The following is an 18,139-nucleotide window of genomic DNA, read 5'->3' as shown; positions in this document are numbered from 1 at the left end:
GCAACCGTTCTTTATGTTTTAGCCTCCAGCCCCCTAATCATCTTTGTTGCTCTTCTCTGCACTCTTTCTAGAGTCTCAACATCTTTTTTTACATCGTGGTGACCAAAACTGGATGCTGTATTCCACGTGTGGCCTTACCAAGGCATTGTAAAGTGGTATTAATACTTCACGTGATCTTGATTCTGTCCTTCTGTTAATGAAGCCTAGAACTGTGTTGGCTTTTTTGGCAGCTGCAGCACACGGCTGGCTCCTATTTAAATGATTGTCCACTAGGACTCCGAGATCCCTCTTGCAGTTACTACAATTGAGCAAGGTACCACCTATACCGTACCTGTACATTTGGTTTTTCTTGCCTAAATGTAAAGGCTTATTTTTCTCTATAGCGAATTTCATTTTGTTAGATAGCACCCAATGTTCACTTCTGTCAAGATCCTTCTGTATCTTAAGCCTATCTTCTGGAGTGTTGGCTATTCCTGCCTGCTTGGGGTCATCTGCAAATCTACCCCCTCATCCCAATGGGGCCAAGCAAGAACGCTTTTGCCATTGGCATGGAGGTGAGCTGGGTCCAAGCAACGGAGATCAATTCACCCAGTATTTCTGTCAGCTTTATGATGTCACATGGAAACAGCATCCGTTCAACAATGCTCAGGGTTCCATTCCAGCCAGCCTCCCAGAGCTTCCAAGGCAGGAAACGGATTATCTCCTGATGACCACACACCATGGAACAGACACTAAATGGCTGAATGCATACGTCAACCATGTGACCAAACATCTCATCACCACGGCCTACAGCATCATGGATGATGCTGCTATCCTTAAGAAAAGAGGCTACATCATGGGCGGGAATTTAGGGGAAGGGTCCTATGCCAAAGTGAAGTCGGCCTTCTCGGAACGGCTGAAGTTCGACGTAGCTATCAAAATCATCGACCGGAAGAAAGCACCTCCGGATTTCTTGGAAAGATTTCTCCCGAGAGAGATAGACATCTTAGCCAAAGTCAACCACCATTCCATCATCAAAACCTACGAGATATTCGAAACGTCCAACGGCAAAGTCTACATTGTGATGGAGCTCGGCGTTCAGGGCGACTTGTTAGAATTCATCAAGCTGAAAGGGGAGATGCCCGAAGACATCGCGCGCAAGATGTTCCGTCAATTGGGCACCGCTATTAAATACTGTCACGACAACGACATCGTGCACCGAGATTTGAAATGCGAAAACCTTCTGCTAGACAAAGATTACCACATTAAGCTTTCGGACTTCGGCTTTGCCAAGCGCCTGGTTCGGGATGAAGATGGCAAAATTATTTACAGCAAAACTTTCTGCGGTTCTGCTGCTTACGCAGCCCCCGAGGTTTTGCAGGGCATCCCGTATGAGCCCAAAATTTACGACATGTGGAGTCTGGGCGTTATCCTCTATATCATGGTCTGCGGATCGATGCCTTACGACGATTCGAACATCCGGAAAATGTTACGCTTGCAGAAGGAGCATAGGGTGCATTTCCCCAAGTCCAAAAACCTAACCATTGAATGCAAAGATCTGATTTATCGCATGCTTCAACCCGACGTGTCCCGACGCTTGCGCATCGAAGAGGTTTTAAGTCACATATGGATGCAGCCCGGCAAAATCAGAGCTGTGTCGGCCACTTCGGTCGGGAAAAATGGAGAGAGCTCGCGAAGTATGGCTGAGCTAAAACCGGAGCACCGATCAGAACGGGAGAAGAACCAGAAAAGTGAATCCAAACAAACCCTGGTCTCCACCATGGCTCCTCGGCTGGAAGCGGTCGAAGAAGTAGAGGAGGTCCCCGAAGGAGACAAGAACGACGAAGGAGTGGAGAAGATTGCCGAGGAGTTTGAGAACAATATCTGACGTTGTTCCTTCAACAGAAGCCCTCGCCCCAAAGCTAGCGTGACCGTCGCGTAACAGGGAGTCCAGGTAACCAGCTGGAGAGCGTGGTGTGTGGAATAAAGATGAGAGCTAAGCAGAAGACGCGATCTGAAACTAAAGAATCAGCTTTCTGAATCAGCACGTTATTGTAGGCCAAAGGCCGTTTTATTTAATATTTTTTAAACGGATAAAACACTAGGCTCCAGCTGGCAACTACTGGTCAATCTTACCCATGCATGGAGAAGGCAGGAAGACGGGGTTCACCTACTGGAATGGGAGAACTCGCTGTGGCCAACACGCCATAGAACAATTCAATAATTCAATTTAAATTTTTTTTAAAAAAAAAATAAAATAAAAAATGTTTTACATTTTTGTCATTTCACATTTCATTTTGTCCCTCCTTTGGCATCCTTGCTCTAAAGCAGAGGTCTTCCAACTTGGCCCTTTTATGACTTGTGAACTTCAATTCCCAGAATTCCTCAGCCAGCAATGCTGGCTGAGGAATTCTGGGAGTTGAAGTCCACGAGTCACAAAAGGGCCAAGTTGGAAGCTCTAAGGATCCTATTCCACCAATTTCTTTGATATTAGTGTGACTCTTGTCCTCTGGCGTGTTGGCCTGAGAAGAATGGTCCATGGTGAGGTGTCTCGCGGCGAGTTGTCCTGGACCCTCAACCATCTTCCCCCCCTCAAAAAAAAATCCAGTCTAACAGCCGCTGAAAAAACTGGCCTATGCTGGCTGTAAGTAGAAGCTGAGTGACCACTGGAAAGCTGGTCTACTACTCTTGTGTCACTTAGAAAAACTCCAGGTTGAGGAAATGGATGACCAACCCATCCTGATTCTCAAAGGATGGAAAGCCTTAAGTAAGATAAGGAAACAGCGGCAGTAGCTAAAAGGTTGTGAAGGTACTCCACAAAAGCCACCGACACTTGGCTTCATCGTCCTGCTAGAACAGAGGCCCCCAACACCCGGTCCACAGACTGGTACCGGGCCGCGGCATGCCGGTTCTATATTTATATTATATTTCATGTTATATATCTGTCCAAGCCCTGATCAAATCTACCTTCCCTTTCTGGCTGGCAATTCACTTCTGCTTTCTTATAACTACCGTAACCCACAAAAAGGCCTGCGGCAAGATTTTTGCCCGTCAGAGCGAAACGCCACAAATCAACCACTCAAAAACTAAAATGTGGAGTGTATTCCGTGCAGTGTCAAGTCACCCTCATCCCTAGAAAATCAGCCGCGTGCAAACTGAGTATGTTAAGGTCTTTAGACCTAAGGTGTTTATTTTCGGTCCTTCCACCAAAGAAGTTCAATTTCTTATTTGTAAGATGCAGATGTAAAAAGCTTCAAGGAGGATAAACAGATGCTTACAACAAATTATTCAAAGCCAAAGCAACTGAGTCTCCTTGAATGACAATGATGGCTGAAAGGTTCCAGCTTGCCATCTTTTTCACCGACTGTGCCACGAGCTTTTAATGTCACGAAAAAAATACATTTTTCCCCCGTTTCCCCCACCCCACTGGATTAAATCATATCTTTGCTGCCCAAGTTTTCAGTTTCTCAGTTTGGCTTTGAAATTTTTTTTTTTCAGAAACCTTGCCCAGCTCTTAATACTTTTGTTTGTTTGGGCTGGACTGGACTGGGTCCAAAATACAGGAGGCCACCGATAATCCTGCTCCAAGCGAGATTGAGTTAGACCGGATCGGCTTGATCCCAACCCACGTTTTAGCGCCTGTAAGGTTTGGAAACCCAAGCTATCCCAAGCTTTCGATCCATAAGCAAGCCTCTCAGGACCTCTGTGGGAGAAGAATTTAAGGAATCTTGTTGCATTTTCTTTCTATAAAGCAAATTCTTTCTCGGCTCCCAGGCCAAGAAAAATATACCATACCTTTGGTCAGTCTCTGAGCTGAGGATCTGCTCCAAGATTAAGCAGGCGCGGACACACAACATCCTATCTGGATACTAGTTCGTTCTCTCTCTCTGTCCCCCCTAGTTTTCCACACCACAATCCCAATTCCTGCCAGATCTGGAGGTGAAGCCTGCGTTTAATCAATTAAGATTAAAAAGGCCAGCACCGTGCAAGCAGTTCTGGCGACCGTCTTCCTGTGCCAAGGTTTAACGAGAGGGGTTTTTCAACTCAAAAGCCTTACTTTCCGTCTGCTGCTTCTCGCCGGCTAGCCAGGATGAGGTCAACCCAGGACAGGAACGATCCTGTACCCCGCAGAAACTTCTCTCCTGGTGCTTTTGGTCGATGGCGGGCGTTGTCTTCAGTAGCATTGGCATATTGGGGCACTGCTGGGTTCTTCCCCCCCCCCCAAAAAAAGAAGAAGAGAGGATCAAAAGAAGTCGGATGCTTTACGTCTCTTGGGCAGCTGCAGCAGATTGTCCGTGATAGAGGTGGGATCCTGAGCCACTGGGGTTTGAGAGAGTGTCCCGGACGTTGGGGTGACCGTGGGGGTCTGCAGGCCGGCCGAAGGCGTCTTGTAGCCAGGCGTCCTCTCAGGTGCAGGGGAAGGGGTGTAACTGGCCCGGAGAGCTTTGTCAGTGAACTTGCTAGCGGTGCGGTTCACGAGGCGTTGTAAGGCGGGAGACATGGCAGGGCTGAGGCCTTTCGGAGTGAGGCTGGAAGGGGGGGGGAGAGAAAAATCAAGGACTTCAGGTAAGCATTGGTCAGTCTGTAGCTAGGATGGTCGGATGGTGCACTGATTAAAATGCAGGATGGCAGGCTAACCCTGCCCACCGGCCTGGAGTTCGATCCTGACAGGGCTCAAGATTGACTCAGCCTTCCATCCTTCCAAGGTCAGTTAAATGAGGATCCAGATTGTTGGGGGCAAGAGGCTGGCTATGTAAACTGCTTAGAGAGGGCTGTAAAGCCCTGTGAAGCGGTATATAAGTCTAAGGGTTATTGCTGTTTTATGCTATGCTACGCTATGCTATGCTATTTCTATTCTATTCTATTCTATTCTTATTCTATTCTCCTATTTAATTCTCTATTCTACTCTTATTCTATTCCTATTCCATTCTTTTTCATTCTATTGTCTATTCTATTCCTATTCCTTATTCTATTTTATTCTCTATTCTATTCCATTCCATTCTATTCTTATTCTATTCCTATTCCATTCTTTTTCAGTCTATTGTCTATTCCTCTTCCTTATTCTGTTCTATTCTATTCTATTCTATTCTAATTCTATTCTATTCCCTATTCCATTCTGTAATTCTATTCTATTTCTTATTTTATTCTATTTCTTATTCTATTTCTTATTCTTATTGTATTCTGTTCTTATTGTATTGTATTGTATTGTATTCTATTCTATTCTATTCCGTATTCCATTCTGTAATTCTATTCTATTCTATTTCTTATTCTATTCTATTATCTTTTCCTTTTGAATTTCCAACCGCACTCAAAGCAAGTCTTAAAGTTGATCTAACAAGATACTGAAATACTTCTTAAGTTTTGAATACTTCAGCCCATTTCATTGCCACCTGAAAGGATCACTCACCTGGCAAGGTTCTCTGTGACTCTCCTCAAGGCTTCTTGTTTCTTAGCTCTGTTTTTTGCAGCTGCCTCGTTGGCCATCTTAAGCCCTAGCCTCTCCCGGCGTCCGGGCTCCAGGATCTGTGAAAAAATCCTCTGATTAGATTACCCATGCATTTTGGAGTCTGATCCGTCAACCTTAGCTTGATCCTCCTCACCTTTTTCTCACTGGCTGAGAAAATAAAAAAAGGATGTCTAGGGCAGCTCCAGAACCTTTTTTCCAAACTCTTCCACAAAGTGCTATCCAAATCAGGGCAAGTAAGAGTAAGAGTTGAGCCCTGACTCAACTACTTATTTCATAGTTTATCAAGACAAATTTGCCCCTCTAGTTAAAAAAGTATCTGGGCTGCTTACAGTCCTTATAGTAAACACGTTCTCTGGCTGTAATTAATTTATTATGGTTCATGGATTATATTATATTGGACTGGCATAGACCAGCCCAATATCTGATTTATTTTTTTAATATAAACGATTCTGAGCTTCAATGGTGGCACAGCCTACACCAGGGTTGGGGAACCTTGGCTCTTTTATGACTTGTGGACTTCAACTCCCAAAATTCCTGAGCCACAAGTCATAAAAGAGCCAAGATTCCCCACCCCTGGCCTAGACAATGGTTCTATCTGAACATAGATCTTTTTAACATTCATATTTTATTCTGTTTTTTTTAAACCTAGGTGAAGTGATAATATATATATATTGCAAGTCCAGGTATAATATGCCATACGCTAAATAATAATAATAATAGTAATAATAATAATATTGTTCACTGCACAGTTGTCCAATTTGTTTGCACAGGATGCAGATAACCCTTGACTTACATTTAGTGACCGTTTGAAGTTACAACGGCATTCAAAAAAAGTGGCTTACGATCCTGACTGTTGCACCATCCCTGTGGTTACTCGATCAAAATTCGGAGGCTTGGCAACTGGGGTGTCCTTGTGTGTGTGTGTGTGTGTGTGTGTGTGTGTGTGTGTGATGTGATCCCCTTTTGCGACCTGTTAATGGGGCAGCCGGATTCACTTAACATCAGCGTTACTAATTTAACAGCCTCAGTCATTCACGTAGCAACTGTGGCAAACAAGATCGTAAAATAGGGACAAAGAGACACCTAACAAGTATCTCGTTTAGCAAGAGAAATTTTGAGCTAACTTGTGGTCGTAAGATGAGAACGACCTGTATAGTGACAGGACCGAAACGGGGTGTTTTAAATCTTTGAATACCTTGAAAGCCGGTCCTGGCGTCCGGTCCATGTCAGAGCCTTCCAATCGCAGAGGGGTGCCTTCTATCTCACCCCAGGTCATAAGAGGGGACTCATTCACACCTGGAAAGACACACTGGCCAATCAGCGTCCTTGAATAAGACAGCAAGCTGTTGGCTTGCCGTCTGAACCCTGCTAGCGTGCTGGACTCAACATATTTGGGGTGAGGGAATCTCTGTCAGGAGAATCAGCCGGAAGGGACAAAAGAGAAAAGACTGAATCCTGAAAAATTAAATGCAATCCTTTTGAGGGGTCCTGGGTGCTCTCTGAGCTTGCTTGTTTTCTTGCAGACATTTCATTACCCAAACTGGGTAACATCATCAGTGCTAGAAGGGAGTGGGGCTTGCAAGGAGGAGGACTGTGGGGTCCTTGGTGCTCTCTGAAGTTGGCTGTTTTCTTGCAAACGTTTCATGACCCAACTAGGTAACATCATCAGTGCTAGAAGGGAGTGTGGTTTGTAGAGAGGAGGAGGAGGAGGAGGAGGAGGAGGAGGAGGGCTATAGGGTCCTTGGTGCTCTCTGAGCTTGCTTGTTTTCTTGCAGACGTTTCATTACCCAAACTAGGTAACATCATCAGTGCTAGCATTTCACGGCACTAGCACTGATGGCGTTACCTAGTTCGGTAATGAAACGTCTGCAAGAAAACAAGCAAGCTCAGAGAGCACCCAGGACCCCTCATGTCATCTCTGAGCTACAAGTGTTCTCCTTTATTAGTACAGTCCTTTTGTTTTTACATAGATGTGAAAGAAGGTGGGAAAAAAAACAACAGAAAGAACCAGAGCTTATATACAAGTTCTGTCAAAGGACATCCTGTCATTTATGTATGTATATATGTATGTATTTAGCACACCCATGGATCAAAAGGTTAGGATTTACAAATAGTCCTTGACTTACCACTCATTCATTTAGTGACTGGAAGAAAAAAAAAAAAAAGGACTTGTGCTGTTTCTCACACTTACCACTGCCACAACAGGGGATCACAATTCAGGGGCTTGGCAACTGGCCTGTATTTACAACAGAAGAGCCGAGGTGGCGCAGCAGTTAGAGTGCAGTACTGCAGGCCACTTTAGCTGACTGTGTTCAGCAGGTCAGCGGTTCAAATCTCACCGGCTCAAGGTTGACTCAGCCTTCCATCCTTCCGGGGTAGGTAAAATGAGGACCCAGATTGTTGGGGGCAATGTAAATATACACACACACACACACACACACACACACACACACACACTGCTTACTGGTGTACACCGCTTAGAGAGTGCTTGCGCTTAAAGCGGTATATAAGTCTCATAAATAAAATAAAATAAATAAACAGCTGACGGGTTGTAGGATTACAGGAATCACCGTCTGCACCCTTCCCAGCCAGCTTACAGTAAGCAAAGTCAATGGGGGAAGCTAAATAGCTCTTTTGTGTGTATGTTTTTGTAAATAATAATAATAATAATAAAATAACAGGATAAAAAGGATTTTCTTTCTTACCGGGAGCAGGGGAGGGTGTGGCCACGAAGCCGTATCCGTTTACCTTGGGAGATTCCTGAGGAATAAGTTCCTTCCCATCAGGCCCCACTTTGCCTTGTTTGTACTGGGATTAACAGAGAAAGGAAGAATGCTTAGCATTAATTACAGAGAGCTTAAAGGCACGGAGAAATCGGGACGCTAAAACGGCTCAGAGTGTTAAAAACGAAAGATATTTTGGAAAAGGGAATTAAAGAAGAGGCACCAACTTTTGTCCCAGGTAAACTAGAATGTTCAGAAACTCTTCTTTCCTTCTTTCCTTCCCTCCTCCTTTTTTTTCTCTTGCCTTCTTTCCTTTTTTCCCCTTCCTTCCTTCCTTCTTTTTCTCCTTCCTTCCTCTGCTTATCATTTCCTCTTCTGCCTCCTTCCTTCTTCCCTTCCTTGCTTCCTTCTTTTGCTTATCATTTCCTCTGCTTCTCCATCTCCTTCTTTCTTCTTCTTTCCTTCCTCCCTTCTTTTTTTTCTCTTGCCTTCTTTCCTTTTTTCCCCTTCCTTTCCTTCCTTCCTTTTCTCCTTTCTTCCTCTGCTTACCATTTCCTCCTCTGTCTCCTTCCTTCTTCCTTTCCTTGCTTCCTTCTTTTGCTTATCATTTCCTCTGCTTCGCCATCTCCTTCTTCTCCTTCTCTCATCTCCTTCCTTTCTTGCTTCTTCCTTACTTTGCTTACCATTTCTTCTCCTCCATCACCTTCTTCCCTTCCTTGCTTCCCTCCTTTGCTTACCCTTTCCTCTGCTCCTCCATCTTCCTTCCTTCCTTCCTTCCTTCCTTCCTTCCTTCCTTCCTTCCTTCCTTCCATCCATCCATCCATCCATCCATCCATCCATCCCATTCTGCCATTATTTCTCGTTTGATTTGCTATGATTCACTGGCCAGTTCAAGGCGAGTAGAAGCAGACACCTTATAAAGGAGGCGGAGGTGGGAAATGTAACGCCCCTCACCTGAGCATTGAGGGCTGCTGCTTGCTGAAGCTGGGTCTTGCTCACTGCTTGACTAAAGGGGTCCTTCAAGAAACGGGTGTTCCTGTGAGCGACCTCACGTGGCTTCTTAAACACATCTTCCTCTTCAGGAACTCCTGAAAAGACACATAGCACTTTATGACCCGCAACCCTGGAAACACAGCATCAATTCCTGGCTCCTTTCCTCCAACGAAAGGGCAGACGTGAGCGAAGGGCAGGACAACCTCCAGCCAATCATCCACAAGGCAAAAGGATCAAATGAAGCTTTTTTTCTCTTATCCTGATTCTATTGCTTCTTCTTCCCAGATCGAGAGAAACAAGGCCGATCAACCCGTGCAGGAGAAAGATCCAAAAGAAGGGAGGTTTGTTTTTCTTGTCGTTTCAAAATATGAAAAAAAAAACCAAGGATCAAAACAAATGGAGTGGAGAAAGAAAAGAGGGGATGCCCTCCGTTTGACCAACAATCCTGCTTCTAAGAAAAGTCTAAAGCAAGGACCGGTGAATTTATTTTATTTTATGATCTGTATTCTGCTTTTGCTGTTTTTACAAAACTGCTCAAAGCGGCAAACATATCCAACACACCTTCCTCCTACTTTCCCCACAACAACAACACTGTGAGGTGGATTGGGCTGAGAGAGAGAGAGGGAGGATCTGGCCCGAAGGTCACCCAGCTGGATTTCATAGTTTAGATGGGACTAGAACTCACCATCTCCTGGTGATTGGCCAAAAGTCACCCAGCTGGCTTTCATGGCTAATGTGAGACTAGAACTCACTGTCTCAAGGTGATTGGCACAAAGTCACCCAGCCGGCTTTCATAGCTAAGACAAGACTAGAACTTACCATTTCATGATGATTGACCCTATTATTATCCAGCTCTCCTTTTTACAACAAACAGACCTTGTCAGAGGAAGCACAAGCGGCCTCACCTGGTGGATAATACATCAGCGAATTCTTTGCCTTGTATTCCCATGTTTCTACTCCAGCTTTGCCACTCCCCAGGGCCTGCTGCTCCTCCAGCGATGGGAGAGCTAGCTGCTCCTGATGCCGCTGAAATGGGAAAGAAAAACACAGTCAGCTGCAAGCATGGATGGAAGGGAGGATGTTCCCCGGATGACTCTGCAATGTTTTTAGGAGTAAATTCATATTTTAGTGTTTTCAGCACTTTCAGGTTTTCCTCCACAGAAGTCAACTGCATATCCTGAACGCAATTTGGTCAGGCAAGTAAAGCTTCAGGGCCTCCTACCCCCAGTGTGGGTTTATTTCACAAAGGTAAATTGCACATGCCTTTTGATTGGCCAAGGGCCGTAAAGTTTTCATCATGCGAAGCAAAAGGGATGATGCAATGTGCATGTAGCTTTCTTGGGCACACGGATTGGGCTGAGAATTGTCTAGGGTCTTAGAAGAAAAAAGAATTTTTTTTCCAGCTTTAATTGTTATTTATTAGTTGGAAAGCATTCAGTTGTGCAAGCAGGGTTAGCTGGCAGCTGCCCAAAGAGGCCTCTGGAAACCACAGGTTGCCTGGTGTGCAGAATAAGACTGCATCAATTTTTTTACAACTTAAAACTGTCCACTTTTGAAAAGGAATGGCATAGCACTACTGTCGTCTTTCCAAAGTGAGGAATATAAGAAAAACCAGTTTAGAGAGACCAACTAGCGGTAAAGGCGCTAAACTAGAAACCAGGAGACAGTGCGTTCTAGTCCTGCCTGAGGCATGAAAGCTGGCTGGGTGACTTCGGTCCAATCACCAGGAGACGGTGAGTTCTAGTCCCATCTTAGGCATGAAAGCCAGCTGGTTGGCTTTGGGCCAGTCCCTTTCTCTCAGGGACCTTCATAAAGGCAGAATAAAAAAAAATCTAAAAGATATTTTTTTTAAAAAAGCCTCTTTTCTTTGACCAAGGGAGGAGCAATCCTTTCACCCCTGGCTCCAAACCGCCATACAGAGAAGCTGCTCCTTACCTGGGCAAATTCCTCTTCGGCTTCGTAAAGCCACGAATGCTTCACTTTCTCCTTCTCTTTGGCGACTTCCATGATCTGCTCGAAGGAAGCATTATCCTCGCTGGTGTGTTTGGCCAAGAATTTATCCAGACTGGGCAGGGCATCTTTGTTTTCTTCTTCCCCGGCTTCTCCTGAAAATAAAAGAAAACGCCACTTGGAAAAAAAAAAAAAAAGGAAGATCCAGACACACCAAGGAGCCCCAGTTCTTTGAAAGATCAGATGTTCTAAGCCAGTGGTTCTCAACCTGGGGGTCGGGACCCCATTTGGGGTCGAACGACCATTTCACGGGGGTCGCCAAACAACGCAGTCTCCCATTTTTTTCCCCTTTTCCTTAGCTGTGCTACTCCCTTTTATTCTATTGGCTTTTGAAAGCCAATAGAATAGACTCCCTTGAATAGACTCTAATTCTATTGGCTTTCAAAAGCCAATAGGAATTGTCCAGGCTGTCTCTGCCCTGCTGAGCCCGCCAAAAGTCCCATTCTGCAAACGGTGCTGCACCAGTTGAGTAGTCCTCGACTTACGACCGGTTGAGTAATCCTCGACTTACGACCGGTTGGGGGTCGCGGCATTAAAAAGATTGAGAACCACTGTTCTAAGCTGTGGCGAAATCGTAATCTACCTGCAGAGCTGAGATTGGCCATTCCAATTTTAAGGAGATCAAAGAAACCTAGAAAGAAAAATTCTTGCAGCGAGTTGCTTACCTTCATCTAGAGATTTCGTGGTGAACTTCGGCTTATTCAGCACAGAAGAATCACTGGGGTGAACTTCGGGGGTTTCAAAAGTTGCCGGGGTGACATCTGTCCCAAGGAACACAAAATACAGATTTACAAAGTATAGAAAATGATTGCTCTGAAACTTCAAATCCCCGTTGAAAAATCCTGAAACACTCAATCTCACTAACTGATCTAATGATGCTTTGGGCCCGAGGCTGGTGGAGGAATTACCAGGCCACGTTTCGTTTTGGGGTGAAAAATCAAGGCAACCACCCAATAAATTGGTACTTAATCATACATCTACTGTTATCTTCATATGCCAATGTCCCTTAAAAGAAAAATTATGTGTGCAAAATGGGATTTGTGATAGGACACGCTATGGATCGCCATGACTCAGGATTGTTTGATGTTTGTTAAATTTATCTTTTGCCATTTTTCAGGGAGCTGAAGAAATGCATTGGACTTAAAACTCCAATCTTAGCCCAGTACGTTGACTACTGTATGGCAGTAGCTGTCTTCTCTATTTTTCTAAATTTGACATTATTTGCTCCTTTAAATCAGGGCCTTTTAAATACATCCCAGCTATGCTTTATCACTGGCCATCATTTGTAGTGACCGAGCAATTCTGAAATAGAAAAACAGACTGTGAAGTGTTATACTATTAAATCTAGATCAGGGGTTCTCAACCTTGGCAACTTTAAGACTTGTGGACTTCAACTCCCAGAATTCTTAAAGTTGCCACACCAGATAGTCTAGATCAGTGTGTCTCAACCTCGGCAACTTTAAGATGGTGGACTTCAACTCCATGCTGGCTGGGGAATTCTAGGAGTTGAAGTCCACACATTTTAAAGTTCCTGAAATTGAGAAACACTGGTCTAGATCGGTTACCCGTGATTTTACCTTCCAGCTGTTCTGAAATTATAACTAAAACAGCCAGCCAGGCAGAACTCTGGGAGTTACAACGCCTACAGATCTGCCCATGTATGTAGTGGCTAGGAACCCAAAACGACTGGATGGCGCAATCCATCGAATCAATCAACCGATCGGGCACTCGTATTTACAAGGTGCAGGTGTATCTCTGGCAGCTTTGCCCAAGGAGGAGCCAAACTTGATGGCTATCTGTCTCATCTTCTCCAGATCGCCGCTCTCTTCAGCCTCCAGATATTCCTTCTGACCCCGCAGCTTCTCCACATCAGGGAAAAAATCCCTCTGGATGATTTTTTCCAGGCTCTGCAAAGCATTCAGATGTTTCCAGATCAATATTTTAAAACACGAGGCGTTTGGATCACACCCTTTCTGAAACCTTATCCCTTTGAAAAGGAGCAGGGCGGGTCGAGGAGGTGGAAGGCAGGAGGTTGGCAAGCCCCGTGTTCGAGACCCGGGAGCTGCCATGGGGCAGGGGTTGAGCTCCTTCGCTCCATCTCCTCCTGGGGACATGAAAGGAGCTCCCAATTGGGCGTCCCCAGGGCAATGGTGATGCCATCAGCTACTCTTTCCAACCTGGAAGCGCCTCAGCGCTTCTGACGCCAGTGCAAAATCCTTTGATAACAGCCTAGCCACTTTTCATTGCCTCTTGCAGCTATTTAAGAAATCCCTTTTCTAATGAAGGAAGCCTCATACGTAATGCTCGGCCTTGGCAACCGTAGAAAAACTATAAATTGAGTAAAAGAGATTAAAGGAACGGAATGTGACACTTTGGGGTAATACTTTTTTCCCCCTTCTCTTCCTCCGCAACCCCCCCCCCACGCCACCGCACAACGACCCTGCGAGGGAGGCCGGGAGGGTAGGGAAAAAGAAGGGCTGGGCCCCCAACCACGGCAGAAAAAGCCGGAGGGCCGAGAGGCGACGGGCAGCCGAGTCTCCCGAAGGCCTGCCCGGCCTCCTCGTCCGCTCACCTGGATGTAGGCGTCCTCGTCCAGGACCCTCTTGCGGCCCTTGGGGGCCTCCTGGGGGGCCTCCTTCGGCAGAGCGACGGCGGAAGCCTCGGCCTGCACGGGCACCATCGCCTGGGCCGAAGCGCCGCACCCCGCCGGGGTCCCCGGAGCCTCCATCGCGTCTCCCGTGGCAACGCAGCGAGGCCTGGGCCGACGCGGGCTCCCACTTCCGGAAACACGGCCACTTCCGGGGAGAGACCCGGAAACGCTTCCCCTTACGCCGCCCTCGCGTGCGCCGACGTCACGCCCCCGAAAGGCATGGCAGTCCCTCCTCCTCCCCCCGCCTCCTCCCGAGGGAGGACGTCACGCCACTCCGTGACATAGAGGTAAGGCGAAGGGGCGGCGCGCGATCGATTCGGGTTCGCAGCTGCAGCGTGGCGTGGCGGGCAGCTGCGGGTGGCTCGGGAGCGACCGACCGAGTCTACTCTGCGGGGTGGTCGTTCAGCTGATCGCGGGCTCAGACCCTCTAATTCCCGCCCCCTCCCCCTCCAAAACAGAAGCCAAGTGGATATGTGAAAAGCGGGGATGGGCGCCTCTGCCACCAGTACACCTCTTTTATTATTTGATTTGATTTGATCATAATAAAGTTGGAAGGGACCTTGGAGGTCATCTAGTCCAACCCCCTGCTCAGGCAGGAAACCCTATACCAATTTAGACAAATGGTTGTCCAGTCGCTTCTTAAAGACATCCAGTGTTGGAGCATTTGATTTGATTTGATTAGATTTCTACTTCTACCATTGCAAAATTTGCCTTTTTAGGATACGGGGATCAGCAAGCCCCTTTGCTCTACTCCTTTGCATATTGTATTGCATTGTATTATTAATATCAATATTCTGTCACTCAATAGCATCCAATCTGATGCAAAATGGAACCTCCAGCCAATGAAAAAAGGTGTGCTGGACAGGGTAGCAGCCTACCTGTGAAGCCGCCAAGAGTCAGACAGGACTAAATGGTTTAAAACCGCAACAAATATAGGCAAGAAAGGAAAACAAAAGCAAAAGTTCTTTTTTCTTTATTTTTTTATTGGTGTGCCTGCATGATCGAGGCAATGTTTGTTTTTTAAGATCCGGGCTGAAAACAGATAAAACTGTAGCTATATCGCTTCGCCAGAAAGGTTAGCTTGAAATGTTGACTTTGCAAAATGTTTCATGTTTAAATCCTACTCTGGGCTTTAGGATTGGCCAGCAAAGCAAGTACGGGTCCCCGAGTTACAACCGTTCATTTTAGCGACCGTTCGAAGTTACAATGGCACTGAAAAAAAAATAGCTAACAGAGTTGGAAGGAACCCCTGGAGGTCTTCTAGTCCAACCCCCCGCTCAAGCAGGAGATCCTATAGCATTTTAGGCAGATGGCTGTCCAGTCTCTTGTGACTTAATGACTGGACCTCCATTGCAGCATCCCCACATGATCACTATTCAGATGCTGGCATATATTTATGACAATTACACTGACCCAGGATCACGTTTATGACTTTCCCAGCCTGCTCTGAATAAGCAAAGCCAATGCAGGAGGGTGGATTCACTTAACAGCTGCATGATTCATTTAACAACCATGGCCAAAAAGATTGTAAAATCAGGTTCAACTCACTTAACAGCAACCTGGTTTAGTGATGGAAATTCCGATCCCAGCTGGAGTCCAAAGCGAGGACTCCTTGTATATCAGAAAAGCAGGGCAGTGAATCATAATTTAATCATTGTTTATGCTAATCACTCAGCCTAACGTCCAATAACTGCCCTCTATAGCAGAAATAAATAAGGATTCAGGCTTTTGCAAAAACAATGAATTTCTGGCTCATTATTGATCTTGTTTGCCCATGGCTTAAGCCACAGACAGTTCAGCTGTCATTGGTTGAATAAACCAGAGTTGGTTTATTCAGGAATACAGGTAGTCCTGGATTTACGACCACAACTGAACCCCAAATTAGCAAAAGAGTGATTCAGTGAGTTTTGCCCCATTTTACGACCTTACTTGCCACAGTTGCTAAGTGAAACACTGCAGTTGTTCAATTAATAATCCGGTTGTTAAGTGAATCTGGCTTCCCCATTGACTTTGCTCGTTGGAAGGTCGTAAAAGGGGATCACATGACCCCAGGATGCTGCAACCGTCATAAATGTGAATCATAAATGATCCCGGGACACAGGAAAATACGTGCCCAGTTGCCAAGCATCCGAATTTTGACCATGTGACCGTGGAGATGCTGCCACGGTCGTAAGTGTGAAAAACGGTCATAAGTCACTTCCCAGTGCCGCCGTAACTTGGAACGGTCACAAAACAAACGGTTGTAAATCAAGGACTGCCTGTAATATGTTTGTCTATCATGGCATGGAACCCAATTATTACTGGTAAATCAGGTCTCGGTATAGTGACTGGAGACATCCTGATGTGTGCTGATGGATCAATCATGGTTAACCAAAACAAGACTGCGTGGGAGATATCAGCTTGGCTAACCTATAATTTGTCCCTGTATGGCTAACTTGGCCTCGACCTGCCCGTCAACGCTTCTCTTCGGAAGACATCTTGGCCACTGGGAGGATGAGTGACGACGCTGCAGCTCTTTTCTGATGTCTCCATTTGGCTCGGCGGTTTTTAAACCAAACCTGTTTGTTTACAACAGAAGAAGGACGTTATTCCACCCACCGTCCGACACCGTGCTTTTTAAAAAGATGTTAAATCACATCCAAAACGAAAAGGGTAAACCCAAATGCCAAATAGAATCGTATAATGGGTGTAAATATTGAACCAGTACAGTACAGGTTGCCCTGGAAGTGTGGATATTCACTTAATGGCGGTTAATAATCGAAGTTATGACACGGAAAACGGTGCTCAGGAAAAGGGACTGACGTTGAATCAGGAGCCTGAAATGGCATCCGTGAAGAGCCAGTTTCGTCTGGTGGATAAGGTACCAGGCTGGAAAGCAGGAGGCTGTGAGTTCAAGTCCCGCTTTAAGGCTGACTCGGACTTCCATCTTTCCGAGGTTGGTAAAATGAGGACTTAAGATTGTTGGGGGCAAGAGGCTGACTCTAAACTGCTCAGAGAGGGCTGTAAAGCGGTATATAAGTCTAAGTGCTGTTGCTATTGCCCTTCCTTCCTTCCTTCCTTCCTTCCTTCTCTCTTTCCTTCCTTCCTTCCTTCCTTCCTTCCTTCCTTCCTTCCTTCCCTCTTTCCTTCCTTCCTTCCTTCCCTCCCTGCACAGAAGTTAGAATGCAAAATTGCAGGCTAACTCTGCCCACTGCCAGCAGTTCGATCCTGACCAGCTCAAAGTTGACTCAGTCTTCCATCCTTCCGAGGTCAATAAAATGAGGACCCAGATTCTTGGGGGGGGGGCAAGAGGCTGACTCTGTAAACCGCTTAGAGAGGGCTGTAAACTAAGCCCCGTGAAGCGGCATATAAGTCTAAGGGCTATTGCTATCTAAGCATGAAAGGCTGACTTTGGGCCAGTCGCTCTCTCTCTCAGCCCAAGCCACCTCACAGGGGCGTTGCGCAGAAAATAAGGAGGAAGCCCTTGATTTGATCTTCTGGAAGGCTTATGAACTTCTCAATCCTCTTCAGTCCTGCTCTTTATCGCCCGTTCTGTGTCCCCCCTCCCCATCCACACCCCGAAAATTACCTCAACTCTCTCTTCCTTCAGGTGGATCTGGCTGGCTAAGTGCTCTCTGGTGATCACATCTGGGTACTGGTTCTTATGGAAAAGAGCCTCTAAGGCCTGGAGCTGGTCTTCCGTGAAGATGGTCCGGTGTCGCCGAGTCCGTCTCTGGATCTGGTGGAAGGTCTGCAGCTCGCTCGGGCTGCCGCGGTGGTTCCTGCAGGGCCTGGCCAGGGGGTAGAACAGCTTCATGGGCCACGCACACCTGGGGTCACCTGGAAGGAAAGCACAATCGGTTGGGTTGGTCTCCAGAGAGGCGGTGAGCCAATCCGTTGGTTCTCCAGGGTGGGAATGATGGGGCCATCTGCTTATCAATTGCTGTGCAAGTTCTGAGGTTTTACTTGATTAAAAACAGTACAGGAAACCAGAAGCCGCCTTCAAACTCATTCACCATCTCATCATTCCCCCCCCCCCGAATCTTTCTAGATTTAAAATTGGAATTTGTGTCCAATTAATCCTTCTAGATTTCCCCGTATTTGTAAATTCCCCACTGGAAACCAGGAAAGGCTACAGATGGGTGCCAAGAGATGAAACTTGAACACAACTCTCTTCTTTAGATACACACACACACATACACCTACCTTGGAAGAATCACAGTAAAGCCTGTTTATCTCTCTCTCTCTCTCTCTCTCTCTCTCTCTCTCTCTTTCTCTCTTTCTCTCTCTCTCTCTCTCTCTCACACACACACACACACACACACACCAAAAAACCCC

General features: G+C 46.1%; 2 protein-coding genes and 1 long non-coding RNA gene across 3 annotated transcripts; 2 read left to right on the top strand and 1 right to left on the bottom strand.

The window, feature by feature from the left end:
* Nucleotides 1-262: 262 nt before the first annotated feature.
* LOC120303265 (testis-specific serine/threonine-protein kinase 2-like) lies at nucleotides 263-4,201 on the top strand. The gene has a single exon (XM_039332645.1). It carries the CDS (start codon nucleotides 707-709, stop codon nucleotides 1,865-1,867), a length of 1,161 nt encoding a protein of 386 aa, XP_039188579.1. The 5' UTR covers nucleotides 263-706; the 3' UTR covers nucleotides 1,868-4,201.
* On the bottom strand, nucleotides 3,140-13,997 carry ESS2 (ess-2 splicing factor homolog). Its single transcript, XM_039332643.1, has 10 exons — nucleotides 13,745-13,997; nucleotides 12,911-13,079; nucleotides 11,838-11,933; nucleotides 11,098-11,267; nucleotides 10,068-10,188; nucleotides 9,124-9,257; nucleotides 8,152-8,254; nucleotides 6,642-6,742; nucleotides 5,387-5,502; nucleotides 3,140-4,508 (listed from the first exon to the last, which is right to left on the bottom strand). The coding sequence occupies exons 1-10, from the start codon at nucleotides 13,898-13,900 to the stop codon at nucleotides 4,223-4,225; spliced, it is 1,452 nt and encodes a 483-aa protein (XP_039188577.1). The 5' UTR covers nucleotides 13,901-13,997; the 3' UTR covers nucleotides 3,140-4,222.
* Nucleotides 13,998-14,042: 45 nt separating this feature from the next.
* LOC120303266 lies at nucleotides 14,043-17,793 on the top strand. Its single transcript, XR_005555391.1, has 2 exons — nucleotides 14,043-14,109; nucleotides 17,412-17,793. It is a non-coding gene; the product is annotated as an uncharacterized LOC120303266 (long non-coding RNA).
* The last annotated feature ends 346 nt before the right edge of the window (nucleotides 17,794-18,139 follow it).

The sequence above is a fragment of the Crotalus tigris genome, unplaced genomic scaffold (genome assembly GCF_016545835.1).
Source record: "Crotalus tigris isolate CLP2741 ecotype Arizona unplaced genomic scaffold, ASM1654583v1 scf7180000024461.5605484, whole genome shotgun sequence".
NCBI classification, from domain to species: domain Eukaryota; kingdom Metazoa; phylum Chordata; class Lepidosauria; order Squamata; family Viperidae; genus Crotalus; species Crotalus tigris.
The sequence above is the reverse complement of the archived record's forward strand: the minus strand, read 5'-3'. Positions and strand labels throughout refer to the sequence as shown.

Excerpts from the sequence above, each read along its gene's own strand:
- LOC120303265 (XM_039332645.1), top strand. The coding sequence starts at position 707 with ATGACCACACACCATGGAACAGACACTAAATGGCTGAATGCATACGTC.
- ESS2 (XM_039332643.1), bottom strand. The coding sequence starts at position 13,900 with ATGGAGGCTCCGGGGACCCCGGCGGGGTGCGGCGCTTCGGCCCAGGCG. Across the intron at positions 9,258-10,067 it reads GCTGATGTATTATCCACCAG|GAGTTCCTGAAGAGGAAGAT; the intron begins GTGAGGCCGCTT and ends GTGTCTTTTCAG. Across the intron at positions 4,509-5,386 it reads GTCACAGAGAACCTTGCCAG|CCTCACTCCGAAAGGCCTCA; the intron begins GTGAGTGATCCT and ends CCCCCCTTCCAG.